Source organism: Colobus angolensis, unplaced genomic scaffold (genome assembly GCF_000951035.1).
Source record: "Colobus angolensis palliatus isolate OR3802 unplaced genomic scaffold, Cang.pa_1.0 Scaffold54, whole genome shotgun sequence".
Taxonomy (NCBI): domain Eukaryota; kingdom Metazoa; phylum Chordata; class Mammalia; order Primates; family Cercopithecidae; genus Colobus; species Colobus angolensis.
In genome coordinates, this window is record NW_012118932.1 from 1,548,556 (window position 1) to 1,573,168 (window position 24,613).

General features: G+C 42.5%; 1 protein-coding gene across 1 annotated transcript in view; it reads left to right on the forward strand.

Moving 5' to 3' along the window:
* The window catches only part of PAK2 (p21 protein (Cdc42/Rac)-activated kinase 2), a 72,176-nt gene extending 53,995 nt beyond the window's left edge, over positions 1-18,181 (forward strand). The window contains exons 11-16 of the mRNA XM_011961180.1: positions 2,802-2,901; positions 5,511-5,707; positions 12,792-12,929; positions 13,766-14,020; positions 15,851-16,908; positions 17,217-18,181. Of these exons, the coding sequence (XP_011816570.1) occupies positions 2,802-2,901; positions 5,511-5,707; positions 12,792-12,929; positions 13,766-13,852 (522 nt within the window). The 3' untranslated portion in view covers positions 13,853-14,020; positions 15,851-16,908; positions 17,217-18,181. The remainder of the gene's footprint in view (positions 1-2,801; positions 2,902-5,510; positions 5,708-12,791; positions 12,930-13,765; positions 14,021-15,850; positions 16,909-17,216) is intronic.
* The last annotated feature ends 6,432 nt before the right edge of the window (positions 18,182-24,613 follow it).

A 24,613-nucleotide genomic window follows, 5' to 3' on the forward strand; every position in this document is an offset into this window, starting at 1 on the left:
AGTATCAATAAGTCTACACCTAGCTTCATTGAGTTCACTAATGGTGAAGAAACTGGTTATTTCTTTATATTCATTAATGAACTTCTAGACATACTACTAGCTTAAGCCAGTAGAATTCTGCCAAATTGCCAATTTAAGCCAAAAATAGGCCTTCTTTTTCCACCTATATCTCAGCTTTGTCTACAGATAAGTTTTGGGCTAATGGTTTGCTTATTGTCATTGAAATCTGTAATATCACAGCAATCACTGTCACGAAGGGGAGAATTTTAAGCTTATAGGACTATATTGTATTTTCTGTGATTTGGCTTTTTCAACAGTTCTTCAGTGACGTATGAATTACAGACTTTGTTCATGTAAGGATGGTACATATATATTTCCCTTTTCCATCTGTCATCTTAAGGTGTTAAAAATATTCTTTGAAAATTTTAATTCTGGATTGTGTTCTACCTGAGGAATAGTACCTCTTTGGTTGAAGGGAGGAAATAAGAACTCTTGAATAGAATATTAATAGCATATGATATTCCTTAACAATGGATGCTTGGTCACTGGAAAGCTGATAAAAACAATAATTTACCTATTTATACTTAAAGTTTTGTTTTTTCTACAGATATCTTTGTAATTGATATAAAAATTAATTTTGAGAGTTCCTCTAATTTGGGTTTTCTTTTGTGTGCCAAAACTTTTTAATTGTGACAATTTCCTTCCATTTATTTGTACAAATATTTTGTGGAGCTTTGAATCTGATTATTTCCTGGTAAATATATTGTGGTGTAAGACCTAATTTATCTGTTTTTCCTTGAATGAATAGTAGAAGATTTTGGATGAGATTTTTAGTTGTGCTGACTTTGTTCTCCTCTGATGGGAGTAAGAAATAAAAGCACAGCCAACTTACACCCTTAGTTTATATTCAAAACACCCGAGTGGGCAGATGTTTTTTTTTTAATTTATTATTTTTTTTGAGACGGAGTCTTGCTCTGTCGCCCAGGCTGGAGTGCGGTGGCCAGACCTCAGCTCACTGCAAGCTCCACCTCCCGGGTTTACGCCATTCTCCTGCCTCAGTCTCTTGAGTAGCTGGGACTACAGTCGCCCGCCAGCCCGGCTAGTTTTTTGTATTTTTTAGTAGAGACGGGGTTTCACCCTGTTAGCCAGGATGGTCTCGATCTCCTGACCTCGTGATCCGCCCGTCTCGGCCTCCCAAAGTGCTGGGATTACAGGCTTGAGCCACCGCGCCCAGCCTAGGGCAGATGTTTTAAACGTCATCTCGTTCTCATTTGTAAGGAAGGGAAGAGTTTGCGCCTACTTTGAGACTCGGTGCTCTCTGGAATATGGTGTAAGGGGAAAGCTGTTCTTTCGTCATTCATGTCCATGTTGTAGATGCAGCTGAATTAAAATCCGTCACTGAAGAAGAACATCTTGTCCCTGATGAACAGCCAGATGGAAGCAGCCACCCAGAATCTTACCCGCTTCTCAGTGGCTCACATTGACTAGCCTTCTGAGTATCTCATATTCAGATGGGAATGATCAAGTTTTTTTCATTACTGTTGAAAAGATTTCTGAAGAGCCTGTGCATGTTTACTAAGTGTTGTATACCTTTAGACATTTAAACCTGAAAGAGGCAATTTTTTGTTGTTGTTGTTTTGTTTTGAGACTGAGTCTCGCTCTCTCAGCCAGGCTGGAGTGCAGTGGCTCAATCTCAGCTTGCTGCAACCTCCGCCTCCTAGATTCAAGGGCTTCTCCTGCCCCAGCCACCTGAGTAGCTGGGATTACAGGCCTGAGGCACCATACCTGACTAATTTTTCTTTCTTTCTTTCTGTCTTTTTTTTTTTTTTTGAGATGGAATCTTGCTCTGTCTCCCAGGCTGGAGTGCGGTGACACGATCTCAGCTCACTGCAACCTCTGCCTCCCAGGTTCAAGCAATTCTGCTACCTCAGCCTTCTGAGTAGCTGTAGTTACAGGTGTGTGCCAGCATACCCAGCTATTTTCTTTGTATTTTTAGCAGACACAGGGTTTCATCATGTTGGCCCAGCTGGTCTGGAACTGCTGACCTCAGATGATCCACCTGCCTTGGTCTCCCGAATTGCTGGGATTACAGGAGTGAGCCATCACACCTGGCTAATTTTTGTATTTTTTAGTAGAGATGGGGTTTTGCTATGTTGGCCAGGCTGGTCTTGAACTCCTGCCCTCAAGTGGTCTGCCTGCCTCACCTGGCCAAGAGGCAAGAAATTACACAGACCCAGCTAAACAGTGTCCCTGAGTAAGATCAGAGGATAGGAGGGCATCTACTGACTTTTCAAAAAATGTTATAAGGAGGAGATATAATTACTTTTCATAACTTTGTATATAAGGGAGGATGTTTTTTCTTTTTTTTTTTAAGGCGGAGTCTCGCTCTGTCACCCGGACTGGAGTGCAGTGGCCGGATCTCTCAGCTCACTGCAAGCTCCGCCTCCCGGGTTTACGCCATTCTCCTGCCTCAGCCTCCCGAGTAGCTGGGACTACAGGCACCCGCCACCACGCCCAGCTAATTTTTGTATTTTTAGTAGAGATGGGGTTTCACTGTGTTAGCAAGGATGGTCTCAGCCAGGATGGTCTCGATCTCCTGACCTCGTGATCCGCCCGTCTCGGCCTCCCAAAGTGCTGGGATTACAGGCTTGAGCCACCGCGCCCGGCTTTTCTTTATAACTAAAAGTATTGGTGGGTCTTCTGGGTACTGAAAGCAGTGCTCAGGCCATAACTACTGTATGTGAACCTCCCTGTGTCTTTTCAGGGACTATATCATTAATAGGTGTTTTTCTTCTGTTCAGTGTTTACAGGCATTGGAGTTTTTACATGCTAATCAAGTGATCCACAGAGACATCAAAAGTGACAATGTACTTTTGGGAATGGAAGGATCGGTTAAGCTCAGTGAGTAACAAATGGAAAAATCACTATTATTTATTATAAGTTTCTGCCTTTTGTTTAATTAAAAACTTTTCTTGACCAATGCAAGGATTAATAATGATTTAATATAGGAAGGGGTAAGACCTTTGAAAACTGAGTGATACTCTGAGGGTTTTAACTAATCAGTGCCAGAGAAAGGACTAGCTAGATAAGACATTACCTAATAATTACCACTAGATACGACGTTATTAGGTAATGTCTTTTCTTTTGAGACGGAGTTTTGCTCTTGTCACCCAGGCTGGAGTGCAACGGCGCTATCTCGGCTCACTGCAACCTCCACCTCCTGGGTTGAAGCAATTCTCCCGCCTCAGCCTTCTGATAGCTGGGATTACAGGCACGCCCCACCACACTCAGCTGATTTTTGTATTTTTAGTAGAGATGGAGTTTCTCCACGTTGGTCAGGCTGGTCTCGAGCTCCTGAACTCAGATGATCCACCCGCCTCAGCCTCCCAAAGTGCTGGGATTACAGGCATGAGCCACCGTGCCTGGCCATGATTGCTTATTTTTAAGTAATCTTAATGGGCAAGCTCTCATTCATTTTTGGTGAATACACATGCAACTGAATTAAACTTTTGAATGACATTTTTTTTTTTCTGGCTCTGCCATTTACTCGGTGAATAACCTTGGATAAGTTGTTTTTGTGCCTCCGTTTTCCTATTTGTAAAATGAGAATAATTGTAATAATAAATGTACCTTTCTCGTAGGGTTACCATGAGGATTAAATATTTTGTTTCTTATAAGGTACTTAAACAGTACCTGGGTTGTTTTAAGTACTCACTTTAGCTATAAATATTATTTGAACTAACCGTTACTCTTTTAGGATTCTCTCCTGTAGAATTTCTGAACTTACATACCACAGTAAGTACAAGGATGTTCTCTGCAATATTGTAAAGAAAAACCAAAACTATCTTAAGTGTTGAGCAGTAAGGGAATAATTAAATAGATTATTATATTTTTATATTCTGTGTAGTTTTTTTTGTTTGTTTTGTTTTGTTTTGTTTTTTGAGACGGAGTCTCGCTCTGTCACCTGGTCTGGAGTACAGTGGCGTGATCTCCACTCACTGCAAGCTCTGCCTCCCGGGTTCACGCCATTCTCCTGCCTCTGCCTCCTGACTAGCTGGGACTACAGGCGCCCGCCACCACACCCAGCTAATTTTTTATATTTTTAGTAAAGACGGGGTTTCACCATGTCAGCCAGGATGGTCTCGATTTCCTGACCTCGTGATCCACCTGCCTCGGCCTCCTGAAGTGCTGGGATTACAGGCGTGAGCCACCACGCCCAGCCCTCTGTGTAGTTTTTAAGATGAGGCAGGCCAGGTGCAGTGGCTCACACCTGTAATCCCAGCAGTTTGGGAGGCTGAGGCAGGTGGATTGCTTGAGCCCAGGAGTGCGAGACCAGACTGAGCAACATGGCAAGACTCCATCTCTACTAAAAATACAACAATTAGCTGGGCATGGTGGCAGACGCCTCTAATCCCAGCTACTCGGGAGGCTGGGATAGGAGGATGGCTTGAGCACAGGAGGCAGAGGTTGCAGTGAGCTGAAATTGCTCTACTGCACTCAGCGTGGGCAACGGAGTGAAACCCTGTGACAAAAAATTTAAAAATAAAAAATGTTTAAATAGGCAGATAAATGTACTAATGTGGAAAGGTCTCTTTTAAAAAATGGTTTTACAAAAGTTTACAGAATATCCTGATTGGTAATGCAAACCAAACAGTTCATAGATTTTTTTCATGCATGTATGTACATGCGTAACCAACAGTCTAAAGCTTACAAACCTAAATGTTAACAGTAGTCACACACGGAGTAGAATGGGCTGAACAGTAGACAAAAGAATTCTAAAGACGAATCCTGACTTTTCCGCTAAATGAATATTGAGTACGACACCAGGCGTCCTGTGCCTCCGTTCCAGGTGAGGTGGTTGAGAAGGTAGCGCAGGCGGCGGCCTCATCGCTTGGTGCAGTTCAGTGTGTGCTTTTTCTAGGCTCTCTGCTGCGATGATGGATGTTTAGTGACTCTAGCTTCTGTTTGTTTTATGCAAAAACAGTTTACAGCTGGGTGTGCTGGCTCCCACTTGTAATCTCAACACTTTGGGAGGCCAAGGTATGAAGATCCCTCCCTGTGTTGCCCAAGAGTTCAAAACCAGCCTAGGCAACATCGGGAGACTCCGTCTCTACAGAAGATTTTAAAAACTAAACAGAATTAAAAGACAAAGTGGTTTCTGTGGCCTGACCTTCAACCTTTGCTTGATCACTGCATTTAGTTTTGGCGTCTGCCTTCGCTTACTTGTTCATGGACCTCTTTCAGTTTTCTTAGATTTTTTAGGAGAGAATGAATTATTCAGAATAAAAGGCCTCCTGATAATTTGGACTCTGTGGCAAGTAAAAGTAAAATGTGAGAGTGTGTTACATCATGAAAATATTTTTAAACTCATTCTGGTTTACTTTACTAATAAAATCTTTAAAAACAAGAGGCTGAAGAGTCTAAATGTAATTAATTACATTATCTGAAGTGAACTCCTTTTTTAAAACCATCCATGGAAACCATTAACTCTGTTCTGTTTTGTTTTGTAGCTGACTTTGGTTTCTGTGCCCAAATCACCCCCGAGCAGAGCAAACGCAGTACCATGGTCGGAACCCCGTACTGGATGGCACCAGAGGTGGTTACACGGAAAGCTTATGGCCCCAAAGTCGACATATGGTCTCTGGGTATCATGGCTATTGAGATGGTAGAAGGAGAGCCTCCATACCTCAATGAAAATCCCTTGAGGGTAAGATCAATTAAACACCAGCCTTGTTAAATATTTTTCTTGAATTTAAAGTAGAAAGTTGATAAAACCTAGTCTCTGCCCCTAACTCTGCATCTAAAAATAATTTGCTCTCTGAGTTACAAATTAATGTGCTAGGTGAAGACTTCATAGGTTTTTAGTAGTAAGCTGTATTATTTTGTATTTTACATGGGAAGTTTGGAGCACCTGCCTCTAAACCTTCTTTTGTGTTTTAAGATTTTTTGAGACAGGGTCCCACTCTGTTGCCCAGTCTAGAGTGCAGTGGTGCAATCTCAGCTCACTGTATCCTCCACCTCTCAGGTTCAAGTGATCCTCCTACCTCAGCCTCCCAAGTGGCTGGGACTATGGGTGTGCGCCGCCACACCCAGCTGATTTTTGTATTTTTCATAGAGACAGGGTCTCTCCATGTTGGGTCAGGCTGGTCTCAAACTCTTGACCTCAGTTGATCCACCCACCTCGGCCTCCCAAAGTGCTGGCATTACAGGTGTGAGCCACTGCGCCTGGCCACTTCTTTTTCTTTTAAATTACCATATGTGGTTCGACATTATCAGTTATTAAGGAAATGTAAATCAGAACCTCAACAATCAGTGGCTGAGGTTCAAGAGAATTGCTTGAACCCGGGAGGTAGCAGTTGTGGTGAGCCAAGGTGGCACTACTGCACTCCAGCCTGGGCGACAGGGTGAGACTCTATCTCAGAAAACAACAGCAGCAAAAAACCCACCCCAACAGGATAACACTTCCAACTACTAGAATTGCTATACTCAAAAAGACAATAATAAATGTTGGTGGCCAGGTGCGGTGGCTCACACCTGTAAACCCAGCACTTTGGGAGGCCGAGGTTGGGAGTTCAAGATCAGCCTGACCAACATGGAGAAACCCCATCTTTACTAAAAATACAGAATTAGCTGGGCGTGGTGGTGGGCACCTGTAATCCCAGCTAGTTGGGAGGCTGAGGCTGAGGCAAGAGAATCACTTGAACCCGGGAGGCAGAGGTTGCAGTGAGCCAAGATCGCGCCACCGCACTCCATCCTGGGTGACAGAGCAAAACTCTGTCTCCATAAATAAATAAATGTTGGTGAGAAGATAAACTGGAACCCTTGTTCATTGCAAAATATAAAATGGTACATCTGCCTTAGAAAACAATTTGACAATTCTGTATGAAGTGAATACTGGATTACCAGATGACCTAACAGTTCCTCTGCTGGGTACAGATGGCAAAGCCAAGAGAATTACAATCATACATCTGTACAAGAGCCAGCATGCAACCTCAATTATTTCCACTAAAAATGGAAATAATTCAAACCTGCTGAACAGTGGAATATTATTTGGTCATAGAAAGGAAGGAAGTGCTAATCCGTGTTGCAGCGTTGAACCTTCAAAGTATCGTGCTAAGTGAAAGAAACTGAATAACAGGTGGCAGGAGATTCTGGCCCTCTGTGTCCTGAATGCTTTTCGTCCAGTTGCCAAAGATTCCAGTTCATGTGGGCAGTTAAAGTACTTGGCAGGTGATTGATGAGGGTACTTTTCAGAACAACGTTTAAAGTCCTCTAATTTCATTCATTCATTTAGCCAGTATTGATTTGAGTACCTGCTGTGTGCTAAGCACTATTCAAAATGCTGTCTAAAAGAACCCACACAAATTCCTGCTCTTACAGAACTTATATTCTAGTGGGAGAAGAGAGAAAAACAAAATAAACAGAATAATATGTAATATATTGAATAATGGACTCGAGTGCTGAGACTGGCAGGAAGGAGGTTAGGGTGTTTCTTTTTTTTTTTTTTTTTTTCTGTCGCCCGGGCTGGAGTGCAGTGGCCGGATCTCAGCTCACTGCAAGCTCCGCCTCCTGGGTTTACGCCATTCTCCTGCCTCAGCCTCCCGAGTAGCTGGGACTACAGGCGCCCGCCACCTCGCCCGGCTAGTTTTTGTATTTTTAGTAGAGACGGGGTTTAGCCAGGATGGTCTCGATTTCCTGACCTCGTGATCTGCCCGTCTCGGCCTCCCAAAGTGCTGGGATTACAGGCTTGAGCCACCGCGCCCGGCCCGGGTGTTTACTTTCAAAAGGTGCTTGGAGAGCTGGGCACAGTGGCTCATGCCTGTCATCCCAGTATTTTGGGAGGCCAAGGTGGGAGGATTTCTTGAGCCTAGGAGTTAAAGGCCAGCCTAGGCAACATAGTGAGACCCCATTTCTACAAAAAAATTTAAAAATTAACCAAGCATGTTAGTGTGTGCCTGTAGTCACAGCTAACTGGGACCATCCCACCTCAGTGGGTGGGTCAGTTGGGCCCAAGGAAGATGAGGCTGCCGTGAGCTGTTCTCGCATCACTACACTCCAGCTTGGGTGACAGCTAGGCCCTGTCTCCAAAAAAATACGATAAAAATAAATTTTAAAATTAAATCAAAAGCGTGCATAGGGAGGGCTTCACTGAGGTGAGGTGACATTTGGACACAGGAAGTGCAAGAGTGATACTTACCTAAGGGGAAAGGATTCTAAACAGAAGGCACAGCACATGCAAAAGCCCTAAAGCAGGAGCGTGCCTGGTGTATCAAGAGGTGATGACGGACCTCAGCATAGCTGGCCTCCACTGAGCAAACAGCAAGAGGTGCGGTCGATCTGCGAAGAAACCAGGCCAGGCTGTAGTGCCTTATGAGACCTTTGGAAGGATTCTAGCTTTTACTGGAGGCCGGATGGGGAAACTGTTACAGAGATTTGAGCAGAAGAGTAAGTTGGTCTCCTTAGGTTTTAATAGGATTGCCCTGGCTACTTTGTTGAGAGATGCTTGATGAAGGCAAAGGCAGAGCAGAAGACCAATTAGGAGGCTGATGTAATAATTCAGGCAAGCAGTGATGATAGCCTCGACCAGGACGGTATCAGTGGAGGGGGTGAAAAGTGGTGTGATTCTGGATGTATTTTGAAGAGGAGTCTACATGAGAGAGGGAAGACCAACGGGATCTGTTCCCAAGTCACTTAACTGCTTTCCTGTACAAAGCTGAAGAATATTACAGGACTGTGCCCACAGCCAGGAGCGCGCCCAGGTTTCAGAAGAGGCTCGCCTCCAGTGGCCTTCACTGTGACGAAAAGGTATACTTGAACCCCGGTGAGACTGGTGAAATCACCAGCACCAGTTCCTAAGCTCCTATCAGCAGATCCAGAAGCTTTCCAAAGATGGGCTGATCTTCTGCACACCTGTGACTATCCATTCCCAGGCTGGATCCTGCAAAAAACAAAACAAAACAAAACAAAAACCACCTTGGGTGGGGCATGGTGGCTCATGCCTGTAATCTCAGCACTTTGGGAGGCTGAGGTGGGCAGATCACTTGAGGTCAGGAGTTCGTGACCAGCCTAACATGGTGAAACCTCATTTCTACTAAAAATTCAAAAATGAGCCAGGCGCGGTGGCAGGCACCTGTATTCCCAGCTACTCGGGAGGCTGAGGCGGGAGAATTGCTTGAAACTGGGTGACAGAGAGAGATTCTGTCTCAAAAAAAAAAAAAAAAACACCTTGGTCCACAGGCATATGGGCATAACTGCTAATGCACAAATTACCGAAAAGGCAACATGGATGAGGAAGACGAGAATTCGTCCCAGCTGCTCAGAAGACACTGTGAATCCACGAAGATTGGCCTTCACGTGTACGTGAAGTGAAGGGGGACATGTTCAAAAACAAGCAGGTTCTTTGGGAACTCATTCCATGCTAAATATAGACAAGGCCTCAAGAAGCTTCTGGTTGACCAGGCCAGGGCATGTGGGTCTAAGACCAGGAAAGCACTGGTCCAAGAAGGAGAAAATCATTAAGACTGTCCCAGGAGGAAGAAACTAAGAATAAAGGTCTCCCTCTCTTGTCTATACATAGTGGATCTTGGTGATTACATAGATCCAGTCTTTCAAATAAAACAAGATTTTATCTGCCTAAAGGGGGAGAAAAAGCATATTTGTAGGAATACAGAAATAGCCAGGACCAGCAAGCACCCAGACATCCAGTCAAAGTTTACCAGATAGGCAAAGGAGCAGGCAAATGCAAACTATAATGAGAAAAACATCCTGTCAACTGAAACAGACACAGAACTGGCACAGATAAAAGAATTACCACACAAGCTCATTAAAACAATCTTACAACTGCATTTCAGTTGTAAGAACTTTAAATGCATATTGCTTAGTGAAAGAACCCAGTCTAAAAAGGCTACATATTGTTTCAACTATAGAGAGTAAAAATGATCAGTGGTCATGGAGTTTGGCAGGGGCAGGAGGGTAGAGAGGATGAGTAGATGAAGCACAGGGAGTTTTTTGGGCACTGAAATTACTTTGTATGATACTATAATGGTGGACACTGGACAGTGTTCATTTTCAGAACCCATGGAACAACTAGACACAGTGGTGCACACCCGTAGTCCCCGCTACTTGAAAGGCTGAAGCAGGAGCATCTCTTGAGCCCAGGAGTTCAAGGCCAGTCTGGGCAACATAGCGAGACTGCATAAAAAAACCATAGGACTGTATAATGTAATACAGAGTGAACCCTTATGTAAACTGAGGGCTTTAGTTTAATAGAAATGTATCAATATTGGTTCATTAGTAACAAGTGTCCCATAGTATAATAATGCAGATAACAATAACACTCCAGTTAGGGAGGCTGCATGTGGGTACTCTGTACTCTCTGCTCAATTTTCTCTAAACCTAAAACTTCTAAACAAAATAGTCAATTAAAAATAATAATTCAGGACCAGGTGCAGTGGCTCACACCTGTAGTCTCAGCACTTGGGAGGCCTAGGTGGGCAGATCCCTTGAGGTCAGGAGTTTGAGACCAGCCTGGCCAACATGGTGAAACCCCGTCTCTACTAAAAATACAAAAATTAGTCGGTCATAGTGGTGCCCGCCTGTAACCCCAGCTACTCAGGAGGCTGAGATGCGAGAACTGCTGGAACCCGGGAGGCAGAGGTTGCCGTGTGCTGAGATCATGCCACAGCACTCCAGCCTGGGCAACAGAGCGAGACTGTGTCTCAAAAGAAAAATAAATAGGCTGGATGCAGTGGCTCACACCTGTAATCCCAGCACTTTGCAAGGCTGAGGCAGGTGGATCACAAGGTCAGGAGTTTAAGACCAGCCTGGCCAACATAGTGAAACCCCGTCTCTACTGAAAATACAAAAAATTAACTACTCGGAAGACTGAGACAGGAGAATCGCTTGAACTCGGGAGGTGAAGGTTGCATTGAGCTGAGGTCGCACCATTGCATTCCAGTCTGGGCCACAGAGCCAGACTCTGTCTCAAAAATAAATAAATTAATTAAATTTATAGAACTGTAAAGGAAATAATTAGAACTACATAAGGATTTTCTAAAGGGAGTTGATTAAATTAGGAAACATTCATATAAGGCAGTGTTTACTTAAGCCATTACAGTAGTTTTATAGATCTAGGTAGTTATAAGTAATGATGACCTGGGATAATTTGTTTTTTGGTTTTTATTTTTGAGACAGAGTCTTGCTCTGTTGCCCAGGCTGGAGTTCAGGGTGCAATCTCCACTCACTGCAACCTCCACCCCCCACGTTCAAGCATTCTTCTGCCTCAGCCTCCCGAGTAGCTGGAACTACAGGCGTGTGCCACCACACCCGGCTATTTTTTTTTTTTTGGATTTTTAGTAGTGATGGGGTTTTGCCATGTTGCCCAGCCTGGTCTCGAGCTCCTGAGCTCAGGCAATCCACTTGTCTCAGCATCTTAAAGAGTGCTAGGATTACAGGCATGGGCCACCATGCCCAGCCTAATTTTTTTTTTTTTTTTAAGTTTTCACAAATCTCATTTTTTTTAATGATATGTATGACTTGAAAAAAATTTGAGAAAACTAAGCAGGATGATCAATGGTGAGATTGTGGTTATTTTTAATTATTAACATTGTTTTATTTATTTATTTATTTATTTATTTATTTTTTGAGACGGAGTCTTGCTCTGTTGCCCGGGCTGGAGTGCAGTGGCCAGATCTCAGCTCACTGCAAGCTCCGCCTCCCGGGTTTACGCCATTCTCCTGCCTCAGCCTCCGGAGTAGCTGGGACTACAGGCGCCCGCCACCTGGCCCGGCTAGTTTTTTGTATTTTTAGTAGAGACGGGGTTTCACCGTGTTAGCCAGGATGGTCTCGATCTCCTGACCTCGTGATCCGCCCGTCTCGGCCTCCCAAAGTGCTGGGATTACAGGCTTGAGCCACCGTGCCCGGCTCCATTGTTTTATTTTTTAAAGCAATACGAACTGGGCACAGTGGCTCACGCCTGTAATCCTAACACTTTGGGAGGCCAAGGCAGATGGATCACTTGAAGTCAAGAATTCAAGACCAGCCTGACCAATATGGTGAAACCCCATCTCTACTAAAAATACAAAGATTAGCTGGGCATAGTGGCATCTGTAATCCCAGCTACTCTGGAGGCTGAGGCAGGAGAATCACTTGAACCCGCGAGGCAGAGGTTGCAGTGAGCCAAGATTGCACCACTGCACTCCAGCCTTGGTGACAGAGTGAGAATCTGTCTCAACAAAACAAAACAAAACAAAACAAAAGCAATATGTATTGCATTTATAACTAAAGAAAAACCAAATGTGAATCTGATTTTGGAAAAATAACTTAGAGAAATGTAACATCTAAAAATAAGAGGAAAGTATCAAATCTAAATTTAAATGAGATAATGATAAGCCCAGTTTAGTATTTATGATGATTTTCTTTAAAGAAGAAAAGTTCATAGACTTTATTCACGGCTCTGTGACTGTGCTGAGCTATCCTTTTCTTTTTTTGAGACGGAGTCTCTCTCTGTTGCCCAGGCTGGAGTGCAGTGGCGCCATCTCGGCTCACTGCAACCTCTGCCTCCCGGGTTCACGCCATTCTCCTGCCTCAGCCTCCCGAGTAGCTGGGACTACAGGCGCCTACATTTTTAGTAGAGACGGGGTTTCACCGTATTAGCCAGGGTGGTCTCAATCTCCTGACCTCGTGATCTGCCCGCCTCAGCCTCCCAAAGTGCTGGGATTACAGGCGTGAGCCACCGCACCCAGCCGTGCTGAGCTATCTTAAGTGGATCAAAGATGTTCTTCTATTTTTAGGCCTTGTACCTAATAGCAACTAATGGAACCCCAGAACTTCAGAATCCAGAGAAACTTTCTCCAATATTTCGAGATTTCTTAAATCGATGTTTGGAAATGGATGTGGAAAAAAGGGGTTCAGCCAAAGAATTATTACAGGTAAATTTAAAAATGATTTCATTTGGGGGAATAGTTGACTCTTTTGGTAACCAACAGAAAATTTTCCTAGGGCTAATAATTAGATTTCACTATTCATTGATCACTAGCGGTATGGCAGCTGCTGCTGCAATTTAGGGTTTCATCCTATCATTCTGAGCAAACTAACACAGAAACAGAAAACCAAACACCGCATGTTCTCGTAAGTGGGAGTTGAGCAATGAGTTGGACACAGGGTGGGGAACATCACACACGGGGCCTGTCGTGGGGAGGGGAGAGAGGGGAGGGATAGCATTAGGAGATACACCTAATGTAAATGACGAGTTGATGGGTGCAGCACACCAACATGGCACATGTAGACATATGTAACAAACCTGCACGTTGTGCACATGTACCCTAGAACTTAAAGTATTAAAAAAAAAAGGCGGGGGGTTTCATCTGCTGGGAATAAAATTCTGACAATACCACAGTGTGCAGTTTGTGCATAGTATCAATCCTCAGACCTGTTTACAGTCTGCGCATGGTAGTATCGGTCCTCGGACCTGTTTACAGTCTGCGTGTAGTATGGGTCCTCAGACCTGTTTACAGTCCTCAGACCTGTTTATTGCTGGCATGTGTATATTTGTGTATATTTGTCAAACTGAAATGATTCTGCTTTCATTCAACTCTGAAAGTAATGCATTGATTATGTTAGTCTTATGAAGGTATTAATATGTGTTTAGTTTATTAAATAAATCATGATCGACAAGTAGTCTTTGAGGCTCAATTGAACAAAATTATTTTGTTTCTAACCTGATGAATAGCACTTATACATTTATTTTTCCCCTTCCTTCTGGCAGCATCCTTTCTTGAAACTGGCCAAACCATTATCTAGCTTGACACCACTGATCATGGCAGCTAAAGAAGCAATGAAGAGTAGCCGTTAACATCACTGCTGTGGCCTCATGTTCTTTTTTCCATTTTCTACAAGAAGCCTTTTAGTATATGAAAATTATTACTCTTTGGGGGTTTAAAGAAATGATCTGCATAACCTGAATGAAAGAAGCAAGTGACTATTCTCTGAAGACAACCAAGAGAAAATTGCAAAAAGAAAAGTATGACTTTTCTATGAACCCCTTCTTTAGGGTCCAAAAGGAATTGTGGACTGAATCACTAGCCTTAGGTCTCCCAGCAAACAGCCTATCAGGGCCGTGTATCATGTGTGAGGTTTGCATTTTACTTTGCTGACTTTGTTGTAATGGATCCCATTCATTGTCCCCTTTGGGGTATTTCCAATACTTGAATGGCAGATTGGAGTTTTTCAGAGTATTTGTTTATCTGCTAGTCTTTCTCTCCTTCGTAGCTTTCTTTTCCCTGGACTTGCTCCTTTTGAGTTGCTTTTGAGTTTCTCATGCCTAGGCAAGTGTAATAGAAATTATGTAGCTCCTTATGTTGGCAAAGGAGCTCTATATAGTTTCACTTTGTATAAAAGTTAGGACCAGCTGTTGTTACGTGTAATATTGTAGTTCAGAACTTGACCTGAAGGAAGGGAAGAAGAGTATGTGATTTTTACCTTTTTTAACAAATGTGAAAAAGTCCGTTTTAGAAATTTCGTGGTAGTAAGTTTGGCATTTGTTACATGTATAGAGAGAAGACTAATAATCTCTATTTATAACTAAATCATTGAGATAGAAAAAGATTCCCATTGACTGTAGACTTCTTCCCACTTTGTCTTCCCTTCTGCCTGTTTCCCCTTCAGGTTTGGCTCCAGGAACCAAAGTGATTTGTTCTTGTTCCAACCTGGACTTTATGATTTTGGTTACTGCCACTACCTTCCTCTTCTCTCCTTTCCCCCTTCAATTTGGAAATAAATTTCTGTATATGTTGCAATTTTAGGTTTAGGTTTGTTCTTTTTGTTTTTCCTTAATCCTCTCTCACCTCACAGATACCCCCCTCCCATGGCAAATAACATAATAACCAATGAATTTTCGGAACTTAAAATTAGCTTTTTTCCACTTAAAGGAGAAAAATATTTGGGACTAGCAGAGGCAGAGTGAGAGATGTGGACCTTGGTGAGCTCTGATGTAGTGAGAAGAGATGATACTCATGAAGGAGAACGTTCGGTTACAGAGAAGCAGCTGATAGCAAATCGGCCGTGGGCGCATTGCCCGGGGTCGCCATCAGTGTGGCATTGTCTGTGAGAACTTGAGTGACAGAGTATTTCTTGGTGAATTTATAGATCATTTGAGATGGTGAGTTACTTTAGTTTTTTTTTTTTTTTTCAAATAAGTAGAGACTGTTATAAAAAACGAGAAAGGAAAATGAAATGTGCGTGTTGATAGCAATAATTTGTTTCTTTTAAAGATTCTAAAAGGTCTGAGACCTGTAGCATTAATTATTTGAGTGCCCTCCCTTCTCCCCTCCCCTCCCTTTCTCCTCTCTTCTCTTCTTTCCTCTCCTCTCCTTCTCCTTTATTCGTAGTTTTGCTTTTGGAGTAGGTGTTGTTCAAGTATCTGTGGTTTGGTTCTGGCATTTTGTTCCCGCCATCCCCCTTCCCCCATTAACTTCCCCCCTGCTTACCATCCTGCAGTATAAATCATGAATAAAAAATCATTTTGCTGTTGGAGTATACATTGGGAAACTAGAAGGGTTTTATTTCCATTATTTTATTCCCGCTATATCTATGTTAAGATACAATTATAAGGAGAGAAGTGACTGTTTTTTATTGATAAGGCAAGAAGGTTTTCAGAAAAATGAGTAAAATAATTAATGAAACATATTTAGAGCACTTAATGGTCTCTGCTTTCAATATAATTCTTGACTTCATTTTTCTCTGGAATATATTGGCCTTCTACAGCTATTACTGAATTACAGAAACTGGTTTACTTCTGGCAGAAAGCTGCAGTGCCACCTGAGTTCCACATTGTAACATTCTTTGTAAACAGTTGGCTGGATTGTGAGAAAGAAGATGCTACCCATGAAACAGAAAACCACCGAGATGAGAAGACTTGATCCTCGTGCCCTCAGAGGCACTTCCCTCCTGAGTCAAAGACCATCCTCACTGACGATGTGCCAATGCCTCGTTTCAGGCCTGTGACTCAACAAAGGGCTTTTCCATTGATAGAAGCAGTTTGGGATTTGTAGTTACAACTTCTTCGATAGTTACCTGCACATCCATGGCTGGCAACTGACTTCAGTCATTAAAACCTGGCTCTTTGGTTAAGGGAGCTACACTGTGGTTTATTCTTAAGTTACGTGGATAAACTAACCTCTAACAGAAATATACTTTGGTTAATTTTGACATGTGTCATTTTTAAACAAAATCTTAAAAGCAATACAGAATTGTGATTAATTTTAAATTAAAACATTCAGAACTTGTTGAAAGAAAAATTATATCTGAATCAAGATTCATGTTTTTTATTTTTTATTTTTATTTTTTGATACAGTCTCACTCTGTCACCCAGACTGGAGTGCAGTGGCGTGATCTCAGCTCACGGCAACCTCAGCTTCCTGGGTTCAAGCGATTCTCGTGCCTCAGCCTCCTGAGTAGCTGAGACCACAGGTGCACGCCACCACACCCAGCTAATTTTTTGTATTTTTGTTAGAGACAGAGTCTCACCATGTTGCCCAGGCTGATCTCCAACTCCTCAGCTCAGGCAATCTGCCCACCTTGACCTCCCAAAGTGCTGCAATTACAGGCGCGAGCCACTGCGCCTGGCCTCATGTTTTTTAAATAATTGCCTTTTATATCCCCCTTTTTGTCATCACTTTAGAATGAAAATTCCCGTTTAAATCTAAAAGTTACCTTAATAGTCCTCTTGTGTTATTAGGACAGTATTACTATAGTACTTATTTATTTTATTTTAGACTTACAGTTATAATCTCTTTTCCTTTTTTCTTCTGCTGCTTTTAGGGACAGTTAAAACTGGGAAACTATGAAACATGTAACATTTTACCCTACCTAGAATAGTGGACGAGCAGTTGTGCGGCATAAGATACCAAGGCTAGGCCGGGCGCGGTGGCTCAAGCCTGTAATCCCAGCACTTTGGGAGGCCGAGACGGGCGGATCACGAGGTCAGGAGATCGAGACCATCCTGGCTAACATGGTGAAACCCCGTCTCTACTAAAAATACAAAAATCTAGCTGGGCGAGGTGGCGGGCGCCTGTAGTCCCAGCTACTGGGGAGGCTGAGGCAGGAGAATGGCGTGAACCCGGGAGGCGGAGCTTGCAGTGAGCCGAGAACCGGCCACTGCACTCCAGTCCGGGCGACAGAGCGAGACTCCGCCTCAAAAAAAAAAAAAAGATACCAAGGCTAATACAACTCTGTCTTCATGTGTTGAGTGCCTGGCACATAGTATTAATTCTCTTCCCTTTAACATATAAGTGTTAAGCTGCTTACAGTCTAGTAACCACCAATTGTAAATGAGCCTGTGCCTTTAACAAGCAATTTTAAACTACCTATGAGTATTTCTTTATAGGGCTCACTTAAATACATGTTTGTATATACTGTATTCTGGCCAGAATAATTTTAGATCTGATCAGGTAGTAGCTAAAAATAAAAAAAAAAGGTGCTTAAAGAATTTGCATCAATTTTTGAGTCTAAATCTTTTAAAATATACTGAGATCCACATCTAGTAAAATGGCAGTGTCAAAATATTATAGATGATAGTTAAAATCCAGATTAATACTCGTTTGGGGTTTTTTTATAGTAGAACTTCATTGTAATACAAAAAGCAGATTATCTTCCTGTCTCCGCTCCTCCCACAGTAGGTATTGAAACTGGCAAAATGAGTTCTTTGATAGTGTTGTGTATATAAGAAAAAATATATACACGCCTTCTTTTTTCTCCCTCAACACACTGAACACTCTGGCAAAGATGCTGTGGTAGATGAGACTGGAGTTAGAAAGAAGCAAGCACTGGCCTCCTTCGAAGGAACGGAAGTCTTTCCCATTCACTCCTCTAGAATGCTGCTGAGAGAGGCAGAAAGAAATGGATAATTCTGTCAAGCACACTTTTATTCTTTATTAAGAGAAACAGTTATGTTTGGAATTCGACGTTGGAACGCATTGGCTTTTTTTCCCTTGTTTGGATAGAAGTGGAATTAAGTAAAAGTAGTTTGTCTTTTCTGTTGTCTTCAAATTTTATAATGCCTTTTATTTTTAATTTAATCCCGTTCAATTATTTAATTGTTACACATTGACATTAACTGCTGTATTTTACGACTTTGTTCAATAATTTTGTTCTTTCAGGGCTAGAAATAAACTTTTTTAAAAAATTTGCGTTTTTAACCTTTCCTAAACTTTTATTCTTTCTTTTGATCAGAATAGCATAAAAGAATATTTAAATGTCTTAATAGATTTTCAGAGAACATTCTAGTATTTTTAGTGATAAATATTTTAAACCTTTTAATGGTGTTTTGCCATCATTTTGAATTTATTACAAAGCTCCAAAGTAGGAAGGTTTCTAGAAATGTGTGGGTGGGCAGTAAACATGAAGTTTTCCTTTTTTTTTTTTTTTTCTGAGACAAAGTCTCACTCTGTCTCCCAGGCTGGAGTGCACTGGCACGACCTCCGCTCACTGCAGCCTCTGCCTCCCAGGCTCAAGTGATTCTCCTACCTCAGCCTCTGGAGTATTGGGGAAGTTTTCCCCTTCTAAATCAAGTTCAGAATAATTTTCTTATCAATGTTTCTCTGTCAGACCCAGGGAAACAGTTCTGATTTGAGCACAATAAAAACCTGATCAGAATTTCTGTGTTAAATGAACCAAGAAACCTTAAGAGTGCAATACAGGGTAAGGCATCACTTCATTATATGAATTAATTTGGAATCTTAGATACCCTAGCATAGGGAACAGCCACAATAATGGTTTGCTATCAAAAAGCATAAAATAAGGCCAGGCGCGGTGGCTCACACCTGTAATCCTGGCACTGGGAGGCTGAGACTGGCAGATTGCCTGAGCTCAGGAGTTGGAGACCAGCCTGGACAACGTGATGAAACCCCATCTCTACTAAAATACAGAAAATCAGCCAGTTATTGTGGCGCATGACTATAGTCCCAGCTACTGAGGCTGAGGCGCGAGAACTGTTTGAATCCGGGAGGTGAAGTTGCAGTGAGCCAGGATCATGCCATTGCACCCCAGCCTGGGTGACAGAGCAAGACTCTTGTCTCAAAAAAAAAAAGTACACATATTTTTATCCTGGGTGAGAGGTGGAGGCAGTGACTTTAAAATGTATTTGTTACGCTGTGTGGCTGTTTTGTCTTGTTCTAACATATTTCTTTGAACTAATAGCAAATGCTCAAAGCATTGCCTAAGAAAACTTTTAAAAGCCTGTGGTTAATTTCAGAAGCTCTATTTCTAGGGCTTGATAGGAGGATGGCTTGAGCTTGGGAGGCAGAGGTTGCAGTGAGCCAAGATCATGCCGCTGCACTCCAGCCTGGGCAACAGAGCAAGACCCCTGTCTCACAAAAAAAGAGTTGATAATTGCCTATATCTCTATAAAGATAATTTTATAGTCTCAGTAATCCTGATTATAACTTTTACCCATACATCTTAGTTTGGTGTTAGGGAAAAAAACTAAAAATGCTACATTTCTGGGAAACAATTTGTTCAGAAAATGACAGCATTTATATAAACTTGTAAGTTACGTCAAGAGACTGATGATCTTGAAAGGAGTGACACTCGTGGATATATCATCTCTGGCATATTTGTTAAAAGATGACCATTGCGTTACCTCCTTGCATCCGTCCCAGTTTGTGTCTGTAGCAGATGAACACGTCTCACCCTTGTAGTGCTGCCTTTTTTTTTTTTTTTTTTTTAAACAATCCAGATAGAGGGACAATGCCATCCATTTCTGTTTTTCTTTCTTAGACCTGTAGGTATATACAGCACAGCATCAGTGCATTGCCAAAAAACTATTTTCCTCTATTTCTTAATAAACTACTTCACTTTGACATATATTTAAAATAGAAGTGTAGGGCCGGGCACAGTGGCTCATGCCTGTAATCCCAGCACTTTGGGAGGCCGAAGTGGGTGGATCACCTGAGGGCAGGAGTTTTAAGACCAACCTGGCCAACGAAACCCCATCTCAACTAAAAATAGAAAATTAGCCAGCTACTCGGGAGACTGAGGCAGGAGAATCGCTTGAACCTGGGAGGCAGAGGTTGCAGTGAGCCGAGTTCATACCATTGCACTCCAGCATGGGTAACAGAGCGAGACTCCGTCTCAAAAATAAAATAATAGAAGTGTACAATTTTCAAAACCTAATTGATCCAGGCCATAAAATTAAGAAATATCTAACAGTACAATCCAACTCTGATTGCTTTAATATATTGTCAGTAAAATCTTTAAGGAGTTTCAGGATTGAAACTAGAAGACATCTTAGTCACATTCAATATTCCTTACATTTTAGTACACTTGACGATCTGCTGCTAGTAACTTTGTTGAGCTGTTTTTCGGTAAACTAAAAATCTTAATCATTTGAGTTTTTACTAGAGACATTGTCACTGTTTTGTTCACGCTCTTGGTGCTACAGAAGTGTTTAAATGTTTGACCATCTCCTTTGTTCATCTGTAGATCTGTTGGAGCGTGCCGTGAGACTGTGGCGTCATTGAAAATGACCTTAGGCCTTGGGCTGTTGGATATGTGGATAAGCTACTTTCATGTAACCTGCATGTTTGACTGTGGACAAACTGTTCTGTTACGCGCCTGCTCTCCTCCTGTGTCTGTGGTGTCTTTGTTTTATGACCGCACAGCTGGCCAAGGTGTTACCACAGGTGTGAGTAAATCAGTGCTTCTTGCTGCACATTCCCCATCCAGTCACTAAGCACTGCAAAGACACAGAACTGTATGAAAGCTTATTTTTACTTAGTTTCATCTTATAGTCGTGTTTGAACTTGTGAGTTTCTTTTACATGAAACTGTTTAATTTTGAGATTTGCTGCTAGAGGGAGGGCTGGTTAAGCTTTTGGAAGTTAGTAGCAGCACTGCTCTGGTAGGAGGGGCACGAAAACGGTTACTGTGAATTGCTGGGCTTGTTTCTGTGTCTGTTTTGAGTGATAATACAGGGGCCACATCCTAGGGGCTTTTCAGGGTTAAATTCATTAATTCCAAATAAAATATTTAGAATGATGTCCAGCACGAAGTAAACATTTCATAAATGTAATCTCCTATCATTACTTTTTTTTCCCCTCTATGGTATCACGGGAGCAGGTGCAGAAGTAACAGAATGCTGCACAGAGCTATTTGCACTTTTCTCCCACCTCTCGTATTTTTAAAATGTATGCATTATGGAAATTATTCTGCAAATATTACACAGCTTTTCTTTTTTTTTTTTTTCTAACACAAGATCTCCCTCTGTCATCCAGGCTGGAGTGCAGTGGCACAATCTCAATCTCGGCTCACTGCAATTTCCGCCTCCTGGATTTGAGCGATTATCCTGCCTCAGCCTCCGAGTGGTTGGGACTACAGGCAGGTGCCATTACAGCCCAGCTAATTTTTGTATTTTAAGTAGAGGTGGGGTTTAACCATGTTGGCCAGGCTGGTCTTGAACTCCTGACCCCAAGTGATCCATCTGCCTCAGCCTCCCAAAGTACTGGGATTACAGGCGTGAGCCACCACGCCCAGCTGTTCCACAGCTTTACACAAAGAAGGCCCCCAGTACATCCCTATTTGGTCACACAGTGAGAAATTGTATATTTTACAGTATTGCATAGCTGGCAATGTGACACTGTGCATTAGAGTTTGGAAAATCACTTTCCTGAAGAGAGATTGCAAAGAAAAAAATTTAAATCGAGAATTGGTTTTTGAAGTTTTTGTTTGTTGTTGTTGTTTTAAATAGAGACAAGGTCTCACTGTGTTGCCCGGGCTTTTCTCAAACTCCTGAACTCAAGTGATCCTCCCGCCTCAGCCTCCCAAAGTGCTAGGATTACAGGTGTGAACGACCATACCCAGCCAAGAATTGTTTTATGTATTCATTAGAAATAAGTTTGTAAACCACAGGTTCCAAAGTGTTAGTACCTTTAATTAATGTAACAAGAAGTTCAGTGTTTGTCAGTCTGGGGTTGTCCTAGGACATCCGGGGAGTCCAGCAGTCCCGCCAGCACTTGGACCCTCCACGTTTTCACTCTACCATTCTTAGCATGTAGGCCTGTATCCTTATGCCTGTTGCAACATACATACTAGATGGCTGGTGCACCTCCAACCTCTTGTCCAGGTGTCAGGCAGGAAAAAAAGAGCTGGCAAAAGGCAACGTGGAGAGCAGAAGGGAGTAGTACTTACAGCAAGAGAACCCAAGTTTTCCCAGAAACCCTCAACTTCTGTCCCATTGGCCAGAACTCATTTGGCACCCCATAGCTGCAAGAGAGTCTAGGGAAGAGTGCTTCTCCAGATAAAATCAGACTTGTTGGTAAAGGAGGGATGGAAATAGTATATAACTGACCACCATAGCTTCAGTGTGAAAATTGCTCTATTGGAATTTTTTGTAGCTCTTCCCCTACTATTTCTACAGGGCACTTCCCCATCTGTTGACTTTGATACTACATGATTGATGGGGGTGCTCACTTGTAGACATGAGAAAAAGGCCTAGAGCAATTAACTTTTCCAGGGTTATCCAGGTAGAATTTCAGCTCTTCTGGGTTAAGGAACTGGAAACTTTTCAACTCTCTAGGCCTCATCTCAGCTAGAGAGCTAGTTTTGAAGAAACATAATTGCTTATAGGTCATAAATGCAATTTAAATGTAATTGGCAATGTGGCAAGTTTAGTGATCCATCGTTGGGAGGAGACCTCAAGTATCTGCTATAAATTCCTGATTAAGCAGTTGATTGATTTAGTTTTAGCAGGAGCCTAGGTGACCCTGAGCAAAATAGCCCTTCATGGGTGTTCCTGGCCCCTGAGTGTCCTCTAGGGGGTGCTGCTGCCACTGTCATTGTCAAAGATGGAGCCTGCCAGAGGTGAAAGCCCAGTTCTTGCCATTGCCCTGCTATCCTCGGGTTTATGGCGCTATTCTGGAAGAACTCAAATATAACATTATTCGATGTAACAAGCAGTCTGTTAAGAAACATGGAGATCCTTTGGTTCTCGAGTCAAATTTGGTATCAGCAAAGCTACGTTCTCATAGGGAAAGAATGTACACTTGCTAGTGCTCCAGAGAGCCTGGCTCCCTATGATACTTCTTATTCTTTAAAAAAAAAACAACTACATAATAGAGAAATACATTCTCATTTATAAAATTCCAGCCATTCAAACAAAAGAAAGGCCCTTCAATCCCAGTCCAAGTCCCCGTTCCAAAGGAAAGCTTACTAGTTTCCATCTTTTCAGACCTTTCTCTATACATTATATCTAGATATTGGTCGGTTTTGTAGACCAAGCAGTTCTTGAAGGTGCGATCACAGAAAATTGACTTTCGTTTCCCTCTGTTCTAGCCCGTCTTAAGGCGTAGTTCTTCCGCATTCCCTAGATGAAATTTAGAGCAAACACCCAGGCCATTTTACCAGTGAGTTCTACGAATATTCAAAGAAAAAATTCCAATCCTGCACAAAGTATCCGAGGATATAGAAAACATTCCCCAAATTCTATTATGAGGATGGCATAGCCATGATACTAAAATAATTGAAGAAGAAAATTACAGGATAGGCCAGGCGTGGTGGCTCACACCTATAATCCCAGCACTTGGGGAGGCTGAGGCAGGTGGGTCACCTGAAGTAAGGAGTTGAAGGCCAGCCTGGCCAACATGGTGAAACCCCGTCTCTAGCTCGGCGTGGTGGTGGGTGCCTATAATCCCAGCTACTCGGGAGGCTGAGGCAGGAGAATCACTTTGACCCAGGAGGTGGAGGTTGCAGTGAGCCAAGATCGCGCCATTGCACTCCAGCCTGGGCAACAAGAGCAAAACTCTGTCTCAAAAAAAAAAAAAAAATTTATATATATATGATAATCTTATAAATACAAGTGTGCAATTATTAAATCTATTACTAGCAAACCAAATCTAGCAATGTATAAAAGAGATAGTGCATCCTAATCAAGTAGGGTTATGCATGTAAAAATCAAGATAGTTTACAGTATTAGTAGATTATCTGGGCATTTCAACAGATATAAGAGAGTGGCTGGGCCCAGTGGTTCACACCTGTAATCCCAGCACTCTGGGAGGACAATGCATGAGAATCATTTGAGGCCAGGTTCAAGACCAGCCTGGGCAACATGGTGAGACCCTGTCCTGTCTCTAAAAAAAACTAATAAAAAAAACATTAGCCAGGTATGGTATCACACCTAGAGTCCTGGCTACTATGGAGGCTGAGCTAGGAGAATGGCTTGAGCCCAGGAGTCCAAGGTTGCAGTGACCTGTGATTGTACCACTGCACTCCAACCTGCATGACACAGTGAGACCGTCTCTTTAAAAAATAAGAAAAAAAAGCATTGGCCTGGCTTGGTGGCTCACGCCTGTACTCCCAGCACTTTAGGAGGCCGAAGTGAGTGGATCACCTGAGGTAAGGCATTCGAGACCAGCCTGGCCAACATGGTGAAACCCTTTATCTACTAAACATACAAAAATCAGCTGGGCATGGTGGCATGTACCTGTAATCCCAGCTACTCAGGAGGCTGAGGCAGGGGAATCGTTTGAACCTGGGAAGCAGAGGTTGCAGTGACCTGAGACTTCTCCATTGCACTCCAGCCTGGGCAAAAAGAGCAAAACTCTATCTCAAAAAAAAAAAAAAAA